General features: G+C 31.5%; 2 protein-coding genes across 6 annotated transcripts in view; one reads left to right on the top strand and one right to left on the bottom strand.

Moving 5' to 3' along the window:
- Positions 1 to 1,863: 1,863 nt before the first annotated feature.
- LOC139490908 (uncharacterized) lies at positions 1,864 to 4,056 on the top strand. The gene is made up of 2 exons (XM_071278044.1): positions 1,864 to 1,976; positions 2,349 to 4,056. The coding sequence occupies exon 2, from the start codon at positions 2,357 to 2,359 to the stop codon at positions 3,836 to 3,838; it is 1,482 nt and encodes a 493-aa protein (XP_071134145.1). The 5' UTR covers positions 1,864 to 1,976; positions 2,349 to 2,356; the 3' UTR covers positions 3,839 to 4,056.
- A 2,695-nt stretch (positions 4,057 to 6,751) lies between these two features.
- The window catches only part of LOC139490903 (coatomer subunit beta-like), an 82,985-nt gene continuing 71,504 nt past the window's right edge, over positions 6,752 to 18,232 (bottom strand). For all 5 annotated transcript variants that reach the window (XM_071278038.1, XM_071278036.1, XM_071278039.1 and 2 more), the window contains exons 7-22: positions 17,521 to 17,658; positions 16,986 to 17,105; positions 16,684 to 16,791; positions 14,907 to 15,050; positions 14,283 to 14,428; positions 13,954 to 14,050; positions 13,347 to 13,504; positions 12,764 to 12,884; positions 12,351 to 12,422; positions 11,548 to 11,703; positions 11,005 to 11,094; positions 9,629 to 9,860; positions 9,278 to 9,397; positions 8,624 to 8,859; positions 7,743 to 7,898; positions 6,752 to 7,134 (exon numbers count right to left, since the gene is read on the bottom strand). In XM_071278038.1, the coding sequence (XP_071134139.1) occupies positions 7,057 to 7,134; positions 7,743 to 7,898; positions 8,624 to 8,859; positions 9,278 to 9,397; positions 9,629 to 9,860; positions 11,005 to 11,094; positions 11,548 to 11,703; positions 12,351 to 12,422; positions 12,764 to 12,884; positions 13,347 to 13,504; positions 13,954 to 14,050; positions 14,283 to 14,428; positions 14,907 to 15,050; positions 16,684 to 16,791; positions 16,986 to 17,105; positions 17,521 to 17,658 (2,172 nt within the window). In that variant the 3' untranslated portion in view covers positions 6,752 to 7,056. The remainder of the gene's footprint in view (positions 7,135 to 7,742; positions 7,899 to 8,623; positions 8,860 to 9,277; positions 9,398 to 9,628; positions 9,861 to 11,004; positions 11,095 to 11,547; positions 11,704 to 12,350; positions 12,423 to 12,763; positions 12,885 to 13,346; positions 13,505 to 13,953; positions 14,051 to 14,282; positions 14,429 to 14,906; positions 15,051 to 16,683; positions 16,792 to 16,985; positions 17,106 to 17,520; positions 17,659 to 18,232) is intronic.

The raw sequence follows: 18,232 nt of genomic DNA, 5'->3' as shown, positions 1-18,232 counted from the left end.
AAAATACTAATAAATGTATCATTTGGCTTTCTAGGGGGCTACTCGTTAAAACTTACAATAAAAATAAAAATAACCATATGAAAAAACACTACCTACTCAAAACAATTTTTAAATTAATTAAAAAGTAAATTGTCTAAATTATGCAATTTAAGAACCTGCAGTAGAGCCCTGACAGGTGAAAAATTAATTTAAGAAACCTGACTGGTAGAGCCCAAACAGGTATAAATTTGAAAAATGAGAATGTCTGCGGTAGATCCCAGCAGGTACTTTTAGAACCTGAGTGGTAGAGCCCACACAAGTATGAATTTTGAAAACTGAGAATTCCTGCGGTAGATCCCAACAGGTACTTTTAGAACCTGAGTGGTAGAGCCCAGACAAGTATGAATTTTGAAAACTGAGAATTCCTGCGGTAGATCCCAACAGGTACTATTAGAACCTGACTGGTAGAGCCCAGACAAGTATAAATTTGAAAAATGAGAATTCCTGCGGTAGATTCCAACAGGTACAAACAAAAATAACTTAATTATCACCCTTAAATAAAACAAAGCCTAAATAAATAATAAAATGTATTAATGAATTGGGGGAAAATAATTTCCCTGAATTAAGTAGGCCAAATTAAATGACAGAACAACACACACAACATAAAACTAAAACAAACAAAAAACAAATATGTTATGAGTAGCCCCTGTTTAAATAAACATGTAAAATAATTAACACTAAAATAAGACTATTAAATTCTTAAAGGTGCAGCTGGGGATTCGGTGGGTGGGCTGAATAAATTATCCACAAGTAAAAATATGACTGCTAACAGTGCAATGCTCAAACGACAACTGCCATCCTATCAAAATTATATACAGATGATTCTCTGACATGTCTGATAACACCTATGCTGTCATCAAGCTGTTTCCCATTTATGATATAATACCTATCCCTTAATCTCTAATTAAAACAGAACTGACAAGCTGACAAGCTAACAAGCTGACCTTAACATTAAAGAAAACAAACCAGTGGAAGTTTAATCATGGGAATTATCAAAATATGTATAAACTATAATTTAATTTTATTTAAATTACCATAACATCATCTTTGTTAATGTTTTGGACTTTTTTTTATATCTAAATGTCATTTAACCGTTTCGTCAAACCGCTTTTTTCAACAAGATTTTAGAAAATCGAATAAGTTTCCCGTACATTTTTAATCAAACGCAAATCCGTTAAATTTTAGTGATAGAAAAAGAGTTTCGAAAAAGATGTATTCATATTATGTTTAATATGTTAGATACAATATCTCCGGAATGTTTGATGGGATAACATCAGTTATAAGAAATTGTACCGTAAAGAAACGGAAAACGGTTCGTCTATGAATCTTTCTATCAAATGGTCCATCAGAGAACTCGTGCTGGCATAACAAGATGATACATATTGAGCAAATAAACTAAAATATGTAAAAGGTAAAATCACAAAAATATCAACTTCGACGGAAACTCAAAACGGAGAGTTCCTAATCAAATAGCAAAATCAAAAGCTTAAACACATCAAACAAATGGAGAACAACTGTCACACTTCCCACTTGGCACAGGCATTTTGTAACTGTACTAAAACTCTAGGTACAATTACCTGAGACGAAGGTTATCCCCTTAAACACTGTGGGTACTTAACTGGTTCAAAAATATATTTAATGATATAAATCTAAAAAGTAATTACTATTATTTACAAAGTGAACATTTAAATCCTGTTTTGTCTAACTTTAATTTCCATTCATACATGATAGTTTTAACAATAAACAATATTTTCGCATGATTTGATTTACAAAGGTGCATGAAATATACACTAACTTTTTGTAACGTCACATATATCACCTGAATTGTTTGTAACAAAGGAAAAAGTAAAGTTTTATAATTTTCAACATACAAAATATATGACTTTTTGGAATATCCCTTGAAATTTCAGTATCATTCAGTTGATAGAAATTCTGAAGTGAGTATTATCATGCAATTTTATTTTAAAAAATGAACTTGGTGTATGTCTTTTTATAGTACTTTAATATTATCCAAATGGATAAAAACGTCCCTATTTTCAAGGTGATAATGAAGATAAAGAAACGACAAACGCAAGGTGACCTAAAAAGTAAAAATTCTAATCAATTTTCAATTCAAAAAGGCAATCTTTTGATGACACTTGGTAGGAATGTTGTTGACTTGGCACATGCTGTGAAAAGGAATTCTGCAATTTATTAAAATCATATTTACATAAAATTGTGACTTCAGTCACTGTCGTCAATTACTTCGTTAACGAAACTTACATAACATTTTTAGTAATTCTCATTTTATTCCTTTGTTTAAATTTCAGCACCAGTCATGGACTTCAGTTGCCGTATACATCGTGAACAAGTTTATTTATTCTACTGTACTGATCATGATGTTCCTTGTTGTTCTGAGTGCAAGAGGATTTCACACAAGCCTACATGTAACATGGAAGTTATGGACCCTTACACAAACGAAAAAGATATCGGCATAAAAATGGCTGATATCATCAAACGTATGAATAAAACTAACACTCTATTAGATGAATTGTACAAAGAATTCTACAAAAGTAGAAAATATCTGTTGAAGCAAAAGGACAAATTTGAAAAGGATTTACAGCAGTTTAGAAAACAAATAGATGCATACATTGACGAGGCTGAAAATAAAATTAGGGAACATTTTCATGACCTGTACAATCAGGAAACAGAGGTACTAAAACAAAGAGAAGTTGGTGTAATGAGTAAAAAGAATAGTTTGCATGAATGGGTAAACAATGTCGAGGAAATGGCCAGAAAAGAATTAAGTTTACAGTCGTACGTTTACATGTCTAAGATTAATAATTCCTTCTCAGTTATTGAAAAACATGCTTCCAAGATAGAAAGAAAGTTTGAAAATGTAACTTTGACATTCACCATATCCAACGATTTTCAAGAATTTTTGAAAGGATTAAAACTTGCATACACTCAAGTGAAACGTACAGCTACTGCACATGATCCAGAACCAAGTACCGCTTTCCCCAAAACAGACAAGACAAACCATGTCCAGGAGAAAGACCGAAGTCTTCAAAAGGTTGGCGAATTTAGAATTTCCAACGATACAGATTTTCAGTCCTCCTCAGACATTAAACTTTTGCATAATGGAGATATCGTTGTAACTAATTTAAACAATCGTAAATTAGTAGTTTACGATCAAAACGGTTTAGAAAAGCTAGAAATGGAACTTTCCCATAATCCTTTATGTCTTGCTACGATGCCAGATGATTTGGTTGCCATGACATTGGCCAATGAAAGAAAAGTAGTAATTCTAGATTTAAAAACCCGAATGGTTCATAGACAAATAAAGCTAGAAGATGAATGTCATGGGATCGCACAAACAAAACATCGTCTTATTCTAAACGGTAAAGTCAAAGGTTTATTTGTTTTGAATTCAGATTTTGAGGTCGAAAATATGATTCCCGATATAACCGGAAAACATATCCTCTGTGGAAGATCAGACGGAACAATTATAGGGGGAACCTTGCACTGTAACAATATTTACTGTATAGACATACGCGGAGTAAAACTGTTTGAAATATCTCCCCCAGGCTTAGAATATCTAAATGGAATCTCTGTTTCCAATGACGGGGACATTTATATCACTGGTTTCCTGTCAAATACGTTACACAGAATTGACAGTGACGGAGAAAACAGTTGCGTTGTATTGAATAAAGACGATGGAATAAATCTCCCGCGCTCTATCTGTTCCTGTTATTCTACCAAGTCTATAATGGTTGTGAACAATGATGGACGATTAATAGTTACTTACAATTTGAAGTAAAGTAAACGTGTCTGTGTTTACTTATTAATCATTCTTGAAATCAACTCGGAGTGTTTGTGTCAAGTTCGAAAATAAGTTGAGCTAATGGTTTGAATATGAAATAGTATACTTCATATACAGAAATTAGTTGAGACAAGTCCAAGGCATCTGTTCTTGGAGATTTGATAATAAAAAAAACATAAAAAATACCAGTCTATAAATGTACAAACAAATAAAAAGTAAGAACACACGTCATGAATTTGTTCATTTCTTGCAGTTTATTAGTTTGTTTTGAGTTTTAAAAAAAAATGTCTTTATCAATGATTTGTATTTCTTACTATACAAATCATAGTCTTTATGAAAAATAACATTTTTATAAGAAACAAATTCTGGAGAGATAGCACGTAGATTTCTTTCATCTATTGTCGTTTCTAGCTTATATAGTTTGTATAGAAAAGAAAGCATACATGTATGAACCAAGAAAACAGCAGTTATGGTTAAAGGTTGTTTGAGACATTGGTGTGCAAGAAATTAGCTATAAAATTTATTGTTGTACTGTATTGATTGATAGACAGGTCAACGTTTCTATAACCTGTTTTTCAAGAAACAATCTGCATTCTAATTGGAAGAAACTGTGTTCCTTTTATGAACTTTCCATTACCAGGTAGCGAAATTCCAGCTGCACCTACATACATAGTATACATCTCTCTGGTGATACGATATTCAGGGCTTGTATGTCCAAACAAGATTTCCTTAAGAGAGGGTTGCTCAAAAGTTCCCAGTGGTTTAGTTGAAATCATCCCTTCGTAAGTTTTACAGATACCATCATGAGTTGATTGACGATTATAGAATATCCATTTCACTGATGATACCAGATATTCTAATGTCGTAACTACAATCCCAGCCCTGTTCCCTAAATGAGACTGATTACCGGGTTTGTACTAACTTGCAACACGAGAGGTACTAATGTGGAGCAGGATCTGCTTTCCTTTCCTGAGCAACTTATTTTTTGGTTGGGACTTTGTTGCTCAGCCTTTAGTTTTCTATGTTTTGTTTTTTATACTATGGTTTGCATGTACCAAGTCAGGAATATGACAGTTGTTATCCATTCATTTGATGTGTTTGAGCTATTGATTTTGCCATTTAATTAGAGACTGTCTGTTTTGAATATTCCTAGGGTGCAATCAACAGTTTTTTACGTGACGTCATTCTGTAACAGGGCATGTAATAGTGGACCCATCATGCAGAAGTCAGATATTCATAGTTATATAGATATCTATACATCAATGGAAAGATAATTCTATGAACTTTCTGAATAAATAAAAAAAAATCCAACATCTCTTGTTTAAACATGCAAATTGGTACAAGTTATCAGCTGGAAATTAGGCATTTTCCCCCTAAAAAACCTTAAAAACAGACCACCTTTGGACACACGGATCAGTAACCTGTGCATATATTTGAGATTTCTTATAATATGCATTTCGAAGAGCTTATCCGGCTGATTTAAGAAAATGTAGTTTCAGCCTACGTTCGCCTGCTCCGAAAGGAGCTATCTTACCTGACAAATCAAAGTGCTTTTTGCAACAGGTGAAAATCAGCTGTTTATGGAGTTGCCTCCCATATAGAAGAAGTCACAAAAACATTTTTTTTTTTTTTAAATCTTGACAAAAGTGGCATTTTAATTGAACTTCAATATATGTTTTTCACATTGAACATAAAAAACAATCAACTTTTTCATTTAGTGGGATATAAATAGCAGGGAATTCCATCAGTATGTAAATCTCACTGGGGAAATACCCCTAGTTTTTAGTACGAAACTGTTTATAGCACCCCTAGGAGTTCAGTTTTTTTGTGATTTTACTTTTTATTTGTTTTTTAATTCTTATTTAGCCAAGGAGTTGTCAGTTTATTTTTGACTTATGAGTTTAAATCATTTGCCTCTCTGTGAATCATATATTGAAGATTTGAGGGAATGAGAACAAACTGAAGCCGGTTATACACTCTGAGGAACCATTTTTAATGCAAATAAGTGAAACTGCAAGCTACTGCTCACTGATGATACCCCCGCCAAAATATTTCAGTAAACAAGAAGTTGCTGCATGATGAATCTGAAAACACATTATGTCAACCCTGAAACCAAATTTCAGAAATCCTAATTATAGTTCCTGATAAAAAAGTGATGTAAACAAGAAGTTGTTGAGTGATGAATCTGAAAAACATCACCAAGTATTGCTGACTTATATAAACCCTGAAACCAAATTTCAAAAATCCTTATGATGTAGTTCCTGAGAAAGATGCGACAAGATATATTTATGGGACGGACAGACAGACGGATTGACAGATGGTGGACAATTTTTTTAAAGCAGGGGTATACCCTTTTCAAAGCAGGGGTATACAAAGACATATTTCTGGAAAAAGTCACATGAAGGAAAATTTTAAGGTCTGTTGACACCAATTGAAATCTCATTTTTTGGCCTGGTCAGTCAGAATTCAGGAAGGAAAGAAACGAACATTTTGGAAAGGCCCAGATTACCTTAGCTGTATTTGGCAAAACTTTTAGGAATTTTGGTCCTCAATGCTCTTCAACGTCGTACTTTATTTGGCCTTTTTAACTTTTTTGGATTGAGCGTCACTGATGAGTCTTTTGTAGACGAAACGCGCATCTGGCGTATATACTAAATTTAGTCCTGGTATGTATGATGAGTTTATTTATCATGAACCATTCAGCCAACAAGATATTTTTTGCTAAAAGAGGTCGATTGTTGGTTCACACCTTTCATTTTTTTGGACATTTGCAAAATATATTTTTGGGATAAATTGCATGCAAAGTGTGAATGGAATGCTGAGCATGGTATAAAAAATAGATCAGTTGAGGAAAACAATATCAAAAGCTGTTGCAATTATCTTGCTTGATGTGTAACAAAATTGAATTGATAAGTTGATACGAGTTTATTTGAATGAAGTGACAAAAGTTTTCTAAATTCATAACATCAACACATAAGCATTACAATATAGAAGAAGAAATTAACTCAAAATAATGTCTACTGACTTCAGCAAAGTTTTTGTAATTTAACAAATATCCCTTTTATCATAATTCTCTCAAATATGTCTTCAACTATTTGACAAATTTGACAAATATAAATTGTTTTTTTTCTCCATTTGATACAAATAAATACAGTTTATTTTTAAAGTCATATAAATATATTATTCTGTCTGCTCAATAAGTTCTATACTTCTGTTTATTTTGCAACTGCGGTCATTTTGGCTCCAGATTTCTGTGACAGGTTGATCTTATCACCCATGCTTAATGCCATACCCTGAAATATTAAGACATATAAATTAAGAATATTCAGTTTGAAAACTGTTTATAAGTTCATGAAATCATCTGATCTCACCCATGTAATGCTATACTAATTGCATTTGCTAATGAAATATCTTGCACTTATAAGTTTTCATTGCTACATTTATTGGAGTTTGTAAATGATAAATAGACATAAGGCTTTTCTTAGGCTTGATATAACACACTAAAATCTAATCTCTGTTTAATTGAATTTCACACTCATTCACACAATGTCTTATCAAACAAACAATCTATCTGCTACAATTGATGTTATACCTATACAGATGTATGTAGTTTTTCTTAGAGAATTGTATGAAGCTTATAATAACAATTGTATTAGGTTAACCTAAACGATAGCATCAAATTAAGGACATATTTTGGTTGAAGTTACATAAACAACAAGAAAAAATTGGCATTGGTTAATTTTTATCTATAACCCTCATACATTCAATGTAAAACTGTTCGGTGATTGCAAAAGGGGCTGATAGTGATACTTAGCTGTAGGTAGCTTAATGTCCTTATAATGGTTTCCTGTACATTATATGTTCCTGTCAGATTGGCTGGTTTCTCTACACCAGTACCTACCTGGCTTTTAGCTCTGATCCTGATATGTCCCTGAACAGGTGCAGTTGGTGGTAGATGGACTGGTTTCTCTATACTCAAATTAGCTAGGACATCTTCACCAAAAATGGACTTGGCATACAAATTAGCTGCCATGAAGCCACATTCCCCTGATAAAGCCTGCAATGGAAAAATATAAGAGTTCAATTGATGATTAACAGATGTAAGATTAAACAAAATCAGTATTCAAATCACAAGATATAATCAATGCCCACAATAAATATTTCAATATCTAAATTACCCCCTTTAGATAAGTCTCTTGACATGGAGTTTCTTCTTTTGTGTAAAAAAAAACCATCTTGCTCTCTCTTTCACAATTGTTTCACAATAAGTATTTGTTTCAGATCACCGTTTATTGTTTAACTCATACAATAAAGGTTTTGACCATAAATTAAAAGAAAAAAAAATGCATGGAAGTAAAAATTTGAAAGTTTTAACAGATTTTTAAATATGATTGTCTGTCTTATAAATAAACAATATTAGGTCAATGTCAGAAAAATATCAACTTTTTTGTATGAGGCTGAGAAACTGGGGAAGGGCGAGGTTCTACCGATCCCTTCTCCAGTTTTGCAACGAGTACAAAAAAGTTGATATTTTTCTGACATTGATCTTATATTGTTTTCATACTGCAACTTCAATAAATAAATTCAAAGCTATTTAAATTGTAACACAAATTTCAAACTTATTTTCATCCCTTTATAAACCCCTGACTGTGGAAAAAGTGTTCCAAGGTGAAATTGACATTGCACAAAATATAGCTGTGTTACTATATTTAGAAAATAAACACAACTAGTTGCAGTATAAATTGAAAGTTCACAGCCACAAAGCTATAATTTAGTACCCACCTTATCTGGTGTTAGACATTTCATATTAGTACACTTTATGACATGTTGAAGGAAGATTTGTAAATCAGATATATTGGTGTTGACTGCCACTTTGTTTTCCCATTCAAACTCTGCCCACATCTGTCTGAACTCTCCATCATTACAGGACGCAGGGACGATGTAGTCCATGATGTCAATATGTATATCATTCAGGACAACACAGTTACGGTCACTAGCAGCTCCACTTACATCATACACTGTAGGATAAAATAAAGAAATATGTTAAAGAACAATGAAGGAAATAAATGGGGAATAGACACAGATGATGCCCCCGCTTGCAAATTATGTTAAAAAGGAACATAACTTAAGAACTGTAAAAGTTATGGTACCCAAATTTGTACTTGACCTGTGTTTTATGGTAATAAGCATTGTGCATATGTTTCATAACATTTAATTGAGACAAACTTAAGTAGGCGAACAGAAATGGCCAATCCAAGCAATTTAAAGTGCTTAAAACCAATCTGCAGGTGTTTAAATCCTTTGGTCTATCATGAATAGTTGTCTCATTGGCAAACATACCACATATATAAAAGAGAGCAGTTTTAATGGATGAATACTCATGAAAGAATAATTCACAAAACAAATGACCTGTACCAACTTTTCTATAATTCTTACCTATATTTCCAAATATGATACCATTCTCTGTAGATGCTACTTTAACATTAGCCTTGATATTACAGAAGTCATGTGGAGCTAACATCAGTGGTGATGGCTTCTCTACCAACTTCAAGTCACCTGTTAACAGTTATATATTATAAATAATAAGACTAGAAAACTATAAATCATAAGAGTACTCTAAAAATAAAATATGTAAAAAATATGAAAAAAAAAGATGTTTGAAAGCAGCAATTAATTTTTCGAAATTCTACTTTTTAGTACTAATGATTTTTATTGACTATAAAATGGAATATTTAAAATATTTTTCTATAAATTATGGATTCTTTCCTCTTTTTCTTATGAACTTACCAAGTGTAGCTAGTTCAAGGGTAAGGTTCTGTAATGTATCCGATGTCTGGTTGACAATCAGGACATCTAGAACAATATCAAACTGGTTCACATTCACATAGGCTTCAGCATAGACAGGGTCAGAGAAACCAGTCAGCTGGGTAACTTTGTTTAGTTTAGAGGCTCCAATAGGATCTGCATCCTTCTTACTGCTCATTCCCAAGGCTTGGGAGAGGGTTAGCTCAAACATGTTCTACAATGTTAAAGTTTTTATTTACTTAAATTTTTTGGAAATATCTATCTCTCATAAAATTAACAAATTATTGTTTGAATCTTTAAATTGTTTTTACACTACCCAATGAAATACAAAATGCATCATTGCAATTCCTTTATAGTGCTTTAGGTGGTATGGGAGTCTAAAATAAAAATGATAGAATTTGTTCATACTTTGCCAAATGTAGTATCTATTGGTATATGTTCAAAATTTATAATAAAAATGGTCACCGCGCATTTTCTCAAGCTACAGGTTGTGACAAAATGACACATTTAGTATGGATTATACAGGAAAAAACACCATTTCGTGATTAGAAACTTAACTAAATGATAGAATTGTCAAATAAATAAGAGAAAGATAGCTTTCACACAATACTTTGAGAATTTCAAAAGAAAAGATAGGGTCACCGTGCATTTTTTCTGGCTAAAATACAAAATAGGAAAATTCCATGTAGATTCCTTCAGAAAATGCAGTTTTAGAGTTACCTTCCCTTACAATGCCTATTTAAAAACATTTAAAAACAACCAAAAATAATCTTTACTTGTAAAAATATTAATATTTATAAGTTATTTTCTTATAAATTGGTTCTTTTAAATGAAAATTCACATTAAATATCTACATTCCTGCATCAAATTTTGCTAACTTGATAGATAGTCTGGACCTTAGATTCACTGTTTTTAACAATTCAAGATTGGGAAAGACACCCATACCACCTTAAACAAATGAAAACAAATAAGATATAGTTTAAGCTATGCCCAGTAATGATATTTTAGTTACAAGAATTTAGTAAACAGGAAGTTCATTAACCTTGAATATAGAACAAGAATCACACAGAAAAGCAATCTCACATTAGACAGTATACATAAAAACATTACTTGTAGACATATACAAGAATTCAATAAACATGAAGTTGATGAGGGATGGATATAAAAACATATTTCATGCTCACATAAAGTTTGATAGGAAGCTCTGATTTGTAATTCTTGAGAAAAATGCACTGAAGATTTCAAGAGACTGATGTATAAAATGACATACAGCAGAATACCCTTCTCCCTCTGAATGGGGTCATTATTAAATGCAAGTGATTTTTCTAAAATTAATTTTCAACACAAATTGTACCAACCTCTGTAGCTCCCAGTTCACTCTTGTTTATCAACTGATTGAAGGCAATAGGATCATCAGCTTGTACTTTCACAGCTTTCCTTTCAGAGACCTGAAAAGTACAATTCATAGTTTTACAATATATACAGTTAGTTCATTCAATTTATATATATATATGAGATCAAATCAATTTTTCAAAATTTTATCTCAAGTAGAGGTAAGCTGAAATTTATGACTTGAATGTTGTAGAGAGTGCAATCATAATTGTTTTGGATAGATATTGTGTTTTGAAATAACTGTAGTTTAAAGGTACCTTGATTTCATGGGGTTTAATAAAACAACTTTGTCCAGGATTGAACTTTAAATCTAATGTATAAAGTTACACTAATACATCAAACTAGTTGAACATTTAAATATATTAAGGTGGCATTCCTTCTTTTAAAAATCTAAGGTAGCTTCATTATGTCAATCATTATACCATCCTTTTTAAATTCAAATATGCTTGTCACTTGTCATAATTAAAGTTTTTACTCCATAAAGCTATCAATAAATTTAAGAATCTTACCTTTTGTAATTCTTTCTCTTCCTCAACTTTAGAGGCCAACATCAAAGATAGTGACTCTCTACAGCCGTCATTGAATATTTCCTTCATCAGAGAACTCCTCTCTGCAAGAACTCTTAAACAGGTAGCAATACGATCTACATCATCATCTGTCATTGGCTGAAACAAGCCAATATATCATCAATATCAACCGGTCAATAATAACATGTATGCATTGCTCTTAATAGCTATTTGAAATAGCCAGTGTAGGAACGTCTATTTTCTATCCTCAAATACAACAGAACTAGCTTTCAAGTATTCTTAAATTACTACTTTATCGATAATCTAAAGGATTACATGTCAAATTTTCTGAAGGGTTGATGATGTGCTAAATTCATAGGTGAAAAGTCAGTCAGATAACAATAAAAAAAAGTCTTGTCATTCTTTTTTTTTATCAGATGTCAACCTTTCATTTTGTTCTTCTTATACAAGTTGTTCTAGAAAGTTGGATAATAACAATGCTATAATACTTGTATCTGTTGAATTTTAGCTATACCCCTAATTTTGTTATGAACATATACTGTACCATAGTGTATTTAATATTGAAGAACAACCTCCCAGGATAAAGTTGTTTAATGACTAAACTCTTTTATTAAGGAACAAAATATCTACAATTCCTTGGTAAATTACAAGAAAGACTTAGAAAACTAAATATCTGAAAAACTGAAAGACTAACAATCAGGACAGATAAACTAACACCAAGTGCTTCTATATGTTTATTTCTCAAATTGCATAGGGTTGGTGCGATAAAATATCATATACTGTACCTTTGTTGGAAGACCAGATTTGCCAAAATGTATGATGGATGCCATTATCAACATAGCCTCTGCTACAAATGACTACAAGAAAAAAATGTTATAAATCAAATTAAAACTAGAAAAGTGTTTACTATAGACTTTTAAACATTTATTAAAAAGCAATAAATCTTTTGACTGGTTATTCCCATCAAAAAGATGTCTTGAATTCAATAACTAATGTCATATTTAACTGTGTTAAAGACTATCAAGAAACAATAAAAATATATACTGGAATACTGCATTCTCCTACTTTAAAGTTGGTGTAAAAACAAAATGAACAAAAGAAAACAAACAACTACCCCAAAAATTCTGGGCATTTAACAATGATGAAGTTTTGAGGTATATCCGCCAACAGTATAAATCTAATCCATTAAATGACTTACATTTTGTCTCTTGACATTTTCAGTACACTCTATAAATCTAAGAGCAAGTTTGGTAAGGGTAGTGGCTAGTGCTGCTCCAGCAAAGAATTCTCCATCCATCAGATATTGCCTCATTGGGGGTCTGTAATAAAAAAGTGAAATATTGTTTAATTATCATCTCATACTATTCAACTGTGATATTCAATTCTTTATCATTTTAAATTTTTTATATAGCTTTTCAATCCTTAAAGCGTAAGCTTTTTATGTTTAAATTTCACAATGTTGACTGACTTAACATTGAGTTGTATGTAACAACTAGTATAAATCTTCTTTTTATTTCAGGTTTAAATGAAGGAGAGATACATAAGCAGATGTAAGGTACATATTGAACTCTGGGCATTTTAGACCTTGACATATGATATGGATACTTTTTGTGTTATTGCCCAGAGTTCAATTACATAAAAAATCAAATTATTTGGCTTTAGTACAAATAAATATAAAAGCTTGAATAGTACTTTAATCAAAAGAAAAATTGTTCAATCCACTTTATCAGTTTTAAATTTTATTTCCTGTTGAATAATTTTTAAACCTTAATTATTTGTACCTTTCTTCCTTCTTAGAGACAGTAGTAGTACTGAATGCACTCTGGGTAGCGTAAGTGCCGTCTGCTGTTACTAACTTCTGAACAGAACCAGTAGACTGCATCTCATCTTCATCTACTTCACCTGCAGCTTTCTTAATCTCATCATCAACAATAGGTATCTATAACATATCAAATGCAGTGTTATGTAAAGACTAATATGTCTTTTGTAGACAAAACGCTAATGAGGCATAAACAATTATAAACCTGGTAGGTATGATGAGTTTATGTTAAGAAATATGTGTAAAGTCAATTAAAAATATTTAGAAGCAGGATAACATTTACTTTCTGATTTTCTGTTGTCTACCAAAATTTCTTTTCCCTCATTATCATTAGCTCATAATTTTTCCAAAAATTAAATTTATAAAAGATGATTGTACCACTTCTCACAGGTGTAATCTCTAAATTTCATTTATACACTAAAAAACCTAAGAAAGTTCATGGTTTTCATTATATTTTGTCTCAATGTGTAATAGTAAATTATACAATTTCTTACATTTATACTTAAAAAGGAGAAATTTTATTGCAATATTTATTAACTGTATACATAGATATTTCCAGGTTGACCTACCTCACCAAGAGATTGTCTTATCAAGGTCATTACACTTTGTATATCTTCAGAGTTGGTGCAGTACTCTCCAAGGATCCATAAAGCTGCTCTGTGTATTCTAAGAAATAAATTGCAATGAGATATTTAGTATAATTTAAAATACTGTAGGTATTAAAGTTTACAAACTTTTTTTTTGTCTAATCAGAAAACGTTTTTAACTCTTTCTTTTAATAATAGAATTAGATCAGTTAATAGCTGAAGAAAACATAACTTTATATATCATCATAGTAGAAAAAATCAAAAGAACAACTGACAAGTATGATTAGCATAACAAAAGTCCTAAATCTTACTTTAATGCTTTGACAGATGGGAACACCTCTAGGAGTTTACTATTGATGACAGGCCTAAGTGATTCAAATCTCTGAATGGCTTCTCTTACAAATACAAGTACATCAAGGGCAGCTAACTCATTCTGATCACACAGAAATTCAATAAGCTGAAAGTACATATAATTTCTGATGTTAAATTTCATTGCTATTCAATTAATGATAATATCATTCAAAATAAGGTTCTTTCCAATGTGGAAAGAATATATGAGCTTTCAAAAGTTCATCTTGCTTTGAATAGGATTTTTTTTTCAAATGGTATATAAAGTCTTTACCTGTTGAGGCCCAACTCCCGGTGCAGGTTTTTGACGCTGCGTTGAAGAATCATTGGTGGCCTTCAGCTGTTATCTGCTCATTGGTCGGGTTGTTGTCTCTGACATATTGCCCATTTCTATTCTAAATTTTATTTTTGACTTTAGCACATACTGCATTTAAATAGTTTTTTTTTAAAAAGGGAATATATAGTCTTTTCAACTTTAACACATATTGCAGCTATCAAAAGAGTCTTGAATGATAATAATTATGGATAAACACATCAATGACAGCTCTGTTGAAATCTATTATTTCATACTTTAACATTTGACTTACCACAGGTATAATAGTGATAGCTATATCTGGGAACTTGATGCTACACTGATGAAGCGTTCTCACAAGAATTTGACGATATTTCCCAGTATCTTCATGTTCTACATTGTTGGTCTTTACAACTTCTTTCTTCAAAACCAAAACCATCTACAATATTGAAATTACAAAGTTGTTTTTAAATGATTCATTTGATTTTATCTGCAATGATAATGTTCTTTTTTCATGCCTTTTACATGAATTTCCTAGGCAATGTTGGAGTGTACATTAATGTTACATTTTTTTATACTGTAGTTATGAAACCCTGTTTATCTACATAAACAAGAGGCTGTCACAACGACAGCAAACCGGATTTATTAATATTTATTTGTGTCCTGGCAATATCACAAGAACCATTACTGATGAATGGTGAAAGTGAAAATCGTCAATATCAAATTTGACCTCCATTTTGTCATCAGTATCAACATATTAAAATTTGAAAAGCTTAGATTGAATGGTTCATGAGTAAATGCAACAACGTGAATGGAAACACCATTTTACAATTTTTCAAGAACCATAACTCCTGAACGGTAAAAGTCAAAATCGTCATTATTGAACTTGACCTCTATTTTGCCATCAGTAACAACATATAAAAATTTCAAAAGCTTTGGTTGAATGGTTCATGAGAAAATGCACGGACACGACTGGAAACACCATTTTTCAATCTTTCAAGAACCATAACTCCTAAACGGTAAAAGTCAAAATCGTCTTTAATAAACTTGACCTCTATTTTGTCATCAGTAACAACATAATGAAATTTGGGAAGCTTTGGTAGAACAGTTCATGTGTAAATGCACGGACATGACTGGAAACTCCATTTTTCAATCTTTCAAGAACCATAACTCCTGAACGGTAAAAGTCAAAATCGTCATTATTGAACTTGACCTCCATTTTGTCATCAGTAACAACATATTAAAATTTGAAAAGCTTAGATTGAATGGTTCATGAGTAAATGCAGGGACACGACTGGAAACTCCATTTTTCAATCTTTCAAGAACCATAACTCCTGAACGGTAAAAGTCAAAATCGTCATTATTAAACTTGACCTTTATTTTGTCATCAGTAACAACATATTAAAATTTGGGAAGCTTTGGTAGAACAGTTCATGCGTAAATGCAGGGACATGACTGGAAACTTTATTTTTCAATCTTTCAAGAACCATAACTCCTGAACGGTAAAAGTCAAAATCGCCATTATTGAACTTGACCTTCATTTAGTTGTCAGTAACAACATATTAAAATTTTAAAAGCTTTGGTTGAACGGTTCATGAGTAAATGCACGGACAACATTTGATTGCCGCCCGCCCGCCCGACCGCCCGCCGTACATCCCCAAATCAATAACCGACATTTTTGTCACAAAAATCCGGTTAAAAATAAGTCATTTTCTTACTCTCAATGTATTAAAAAATATGTAAAACTATTGTATTAGAAATATTTATTTATTACAGAAAAATAATTTCATGCATTATTGAATGATATCATTAAAACAATTACAGAAATAAGTCATAAATATATATATAACATAAACAATACTGTTGGTTCATTAACTTTCAACAATACCAATTTTCATGGATTGAGCAAATTATTTTTATTTTCCTTGAACATACAAAATTCCTAGTTCACTTGGACCTAAGAAATCTAGAAAATTAAGTATCCCACAAATAATAATGAATCCACAGTATTATATTATCAATGAAGAAACTTCAAACTTTGTATCTATAATTAATTATCTCCCTTGACATACCTCTTCAATATTTCTGGAGGTGACCAGATCCAATGCTAATCCCAGTGTTTTCTTCCTGACTTCCAGATCTGGTGCACTCAATACTCTCAGTATATCCATTACCAATTCCTGAAAGAAACAATTGATATGAGCTTGAATGATAAGCGAGTCAGAAATCTTACCCTTATACAAATGAAGAATAAGCAATATGCTTAATCCTCATCACACAAAACTTTCTGGCAACTATCCTTCATTGAATATCTTTTTTGATTCGAAAATTATGTTTTTTAACACAGATTTTTTCACTATAACAATACACATACCTGTAAAACTTTCTCATGAGCTGGCACCTCTCTGAGAGCTATCAGTCTGTCCAGAACAATCAGTTTGACATTATTGTCACTCTCTTTTACAATCAATTCAATATAACAACTGGCTGCAGCCTAAAACATAGTAATACAATATTTAAATTGCACAAGTATTCCATTGAAAACTAACTTTATTTAAAATAATTTGATTATCATTATCTGTTTTGTTAGTCCTCAAAATTTCTCACACTTATGTTTAAGGTTAGTGTTACTGGTAAATTTTGGCAGTTTAGTTACAGTATTTGAAAACTAATGAAAGATGATTTCACATTATATAATAGTGCTATCACAACTTTTAACTTTTTGGTCAGATCAAACACATCTACAGATTCATATTCTTCAATAATTCGTTTTAATCTAATCTAACACATTATTTCATTTTAGTGCATAATTACGATAAAGAAATTTAAAGACATATCTAAGATGAGAATTAAATTGGAAAAACAAAAAATATTTCTCAGTTCATCTTATAAGGGAGATATCCATTTACCTTAACAGCAGTTGGAGCACTGGACAGTGTAACCAGGGTACCAGCTGCTTCATATTTGACGGCAGGACTGGAAGAGTTCAGAAGGTTGTAAATGCATCTAATAAATCTGGCTCTTTCTGATGGATTGGCATGGCAAACCTGAAAGTAAAAAGAATTTATGTTTCACTCAAAGGCAAACAGATAAAATGATACATATTATATTTTCTTAAATGTTGTTAAGAATTTGGTATGGGGAGTTCTAACCTCTGAAAAAAAATGTTATCTAAATCAGACAAATATATGACAACATATAACAAACAAGAATGTCTCCATGGTACAAGGATGCCCCACTAACTCTTACATTTTCTATGTTCAATATTCCGTGAAAATGGGGAAAAATCTCTAATTTGACATTAAAATTAGAAAGATCATATCATAGGGAACATGCGTCCTAAGTTTCAAGTTGATTGAACTTCAACTTCATTAAAAACTACCTTGACCAAAAACTTTAACCTGAAGTGGGACAGACGGACGAACGAACAGACGGACAAACGAACGGAAGGACGAACTGCGATAAAAAAAAATAATGCAAAATAAAATCATCCTGAACACAAAGTCAAATTTAAAAACGAAAGTAAATTCAAAAAGTTTATTTTTATCTATATGTTCATTTGTGTAACATTATCTTGCAAGATCAAAACAATGTATTGTTATCATTGGAAATTTACACTTA

The sequence above is a fragment of the Mytilus edulis genome, chromosome 10 (assembly GCF_963676685.1).
Source record: "Mytilus edulis chromosome 10, xbMytEdul2.2, whole genome shotgun sequence".
Taxonomy (NCBI): Eukaryota; Metazoa; Mollusca; class Bivalvia; order Mytilida; family Mytilidae; genus Mytilus; species Mytilus edulis.
The sequence above is the reverse complement of the archived record's forward strand: the minus strand, read 5'-3'. Positions and strand labels throughout refer to the sequence as shown.

Excerpts from the sequence above, each read along its gene's own strand:
- LOC139490908 (XM_071278044.1), top strand. The coding sequence starts at position 2,357 with ATGGACTTCAGTTGCCGTATACATCGTGAACAAGTTTATTTATTCTAC.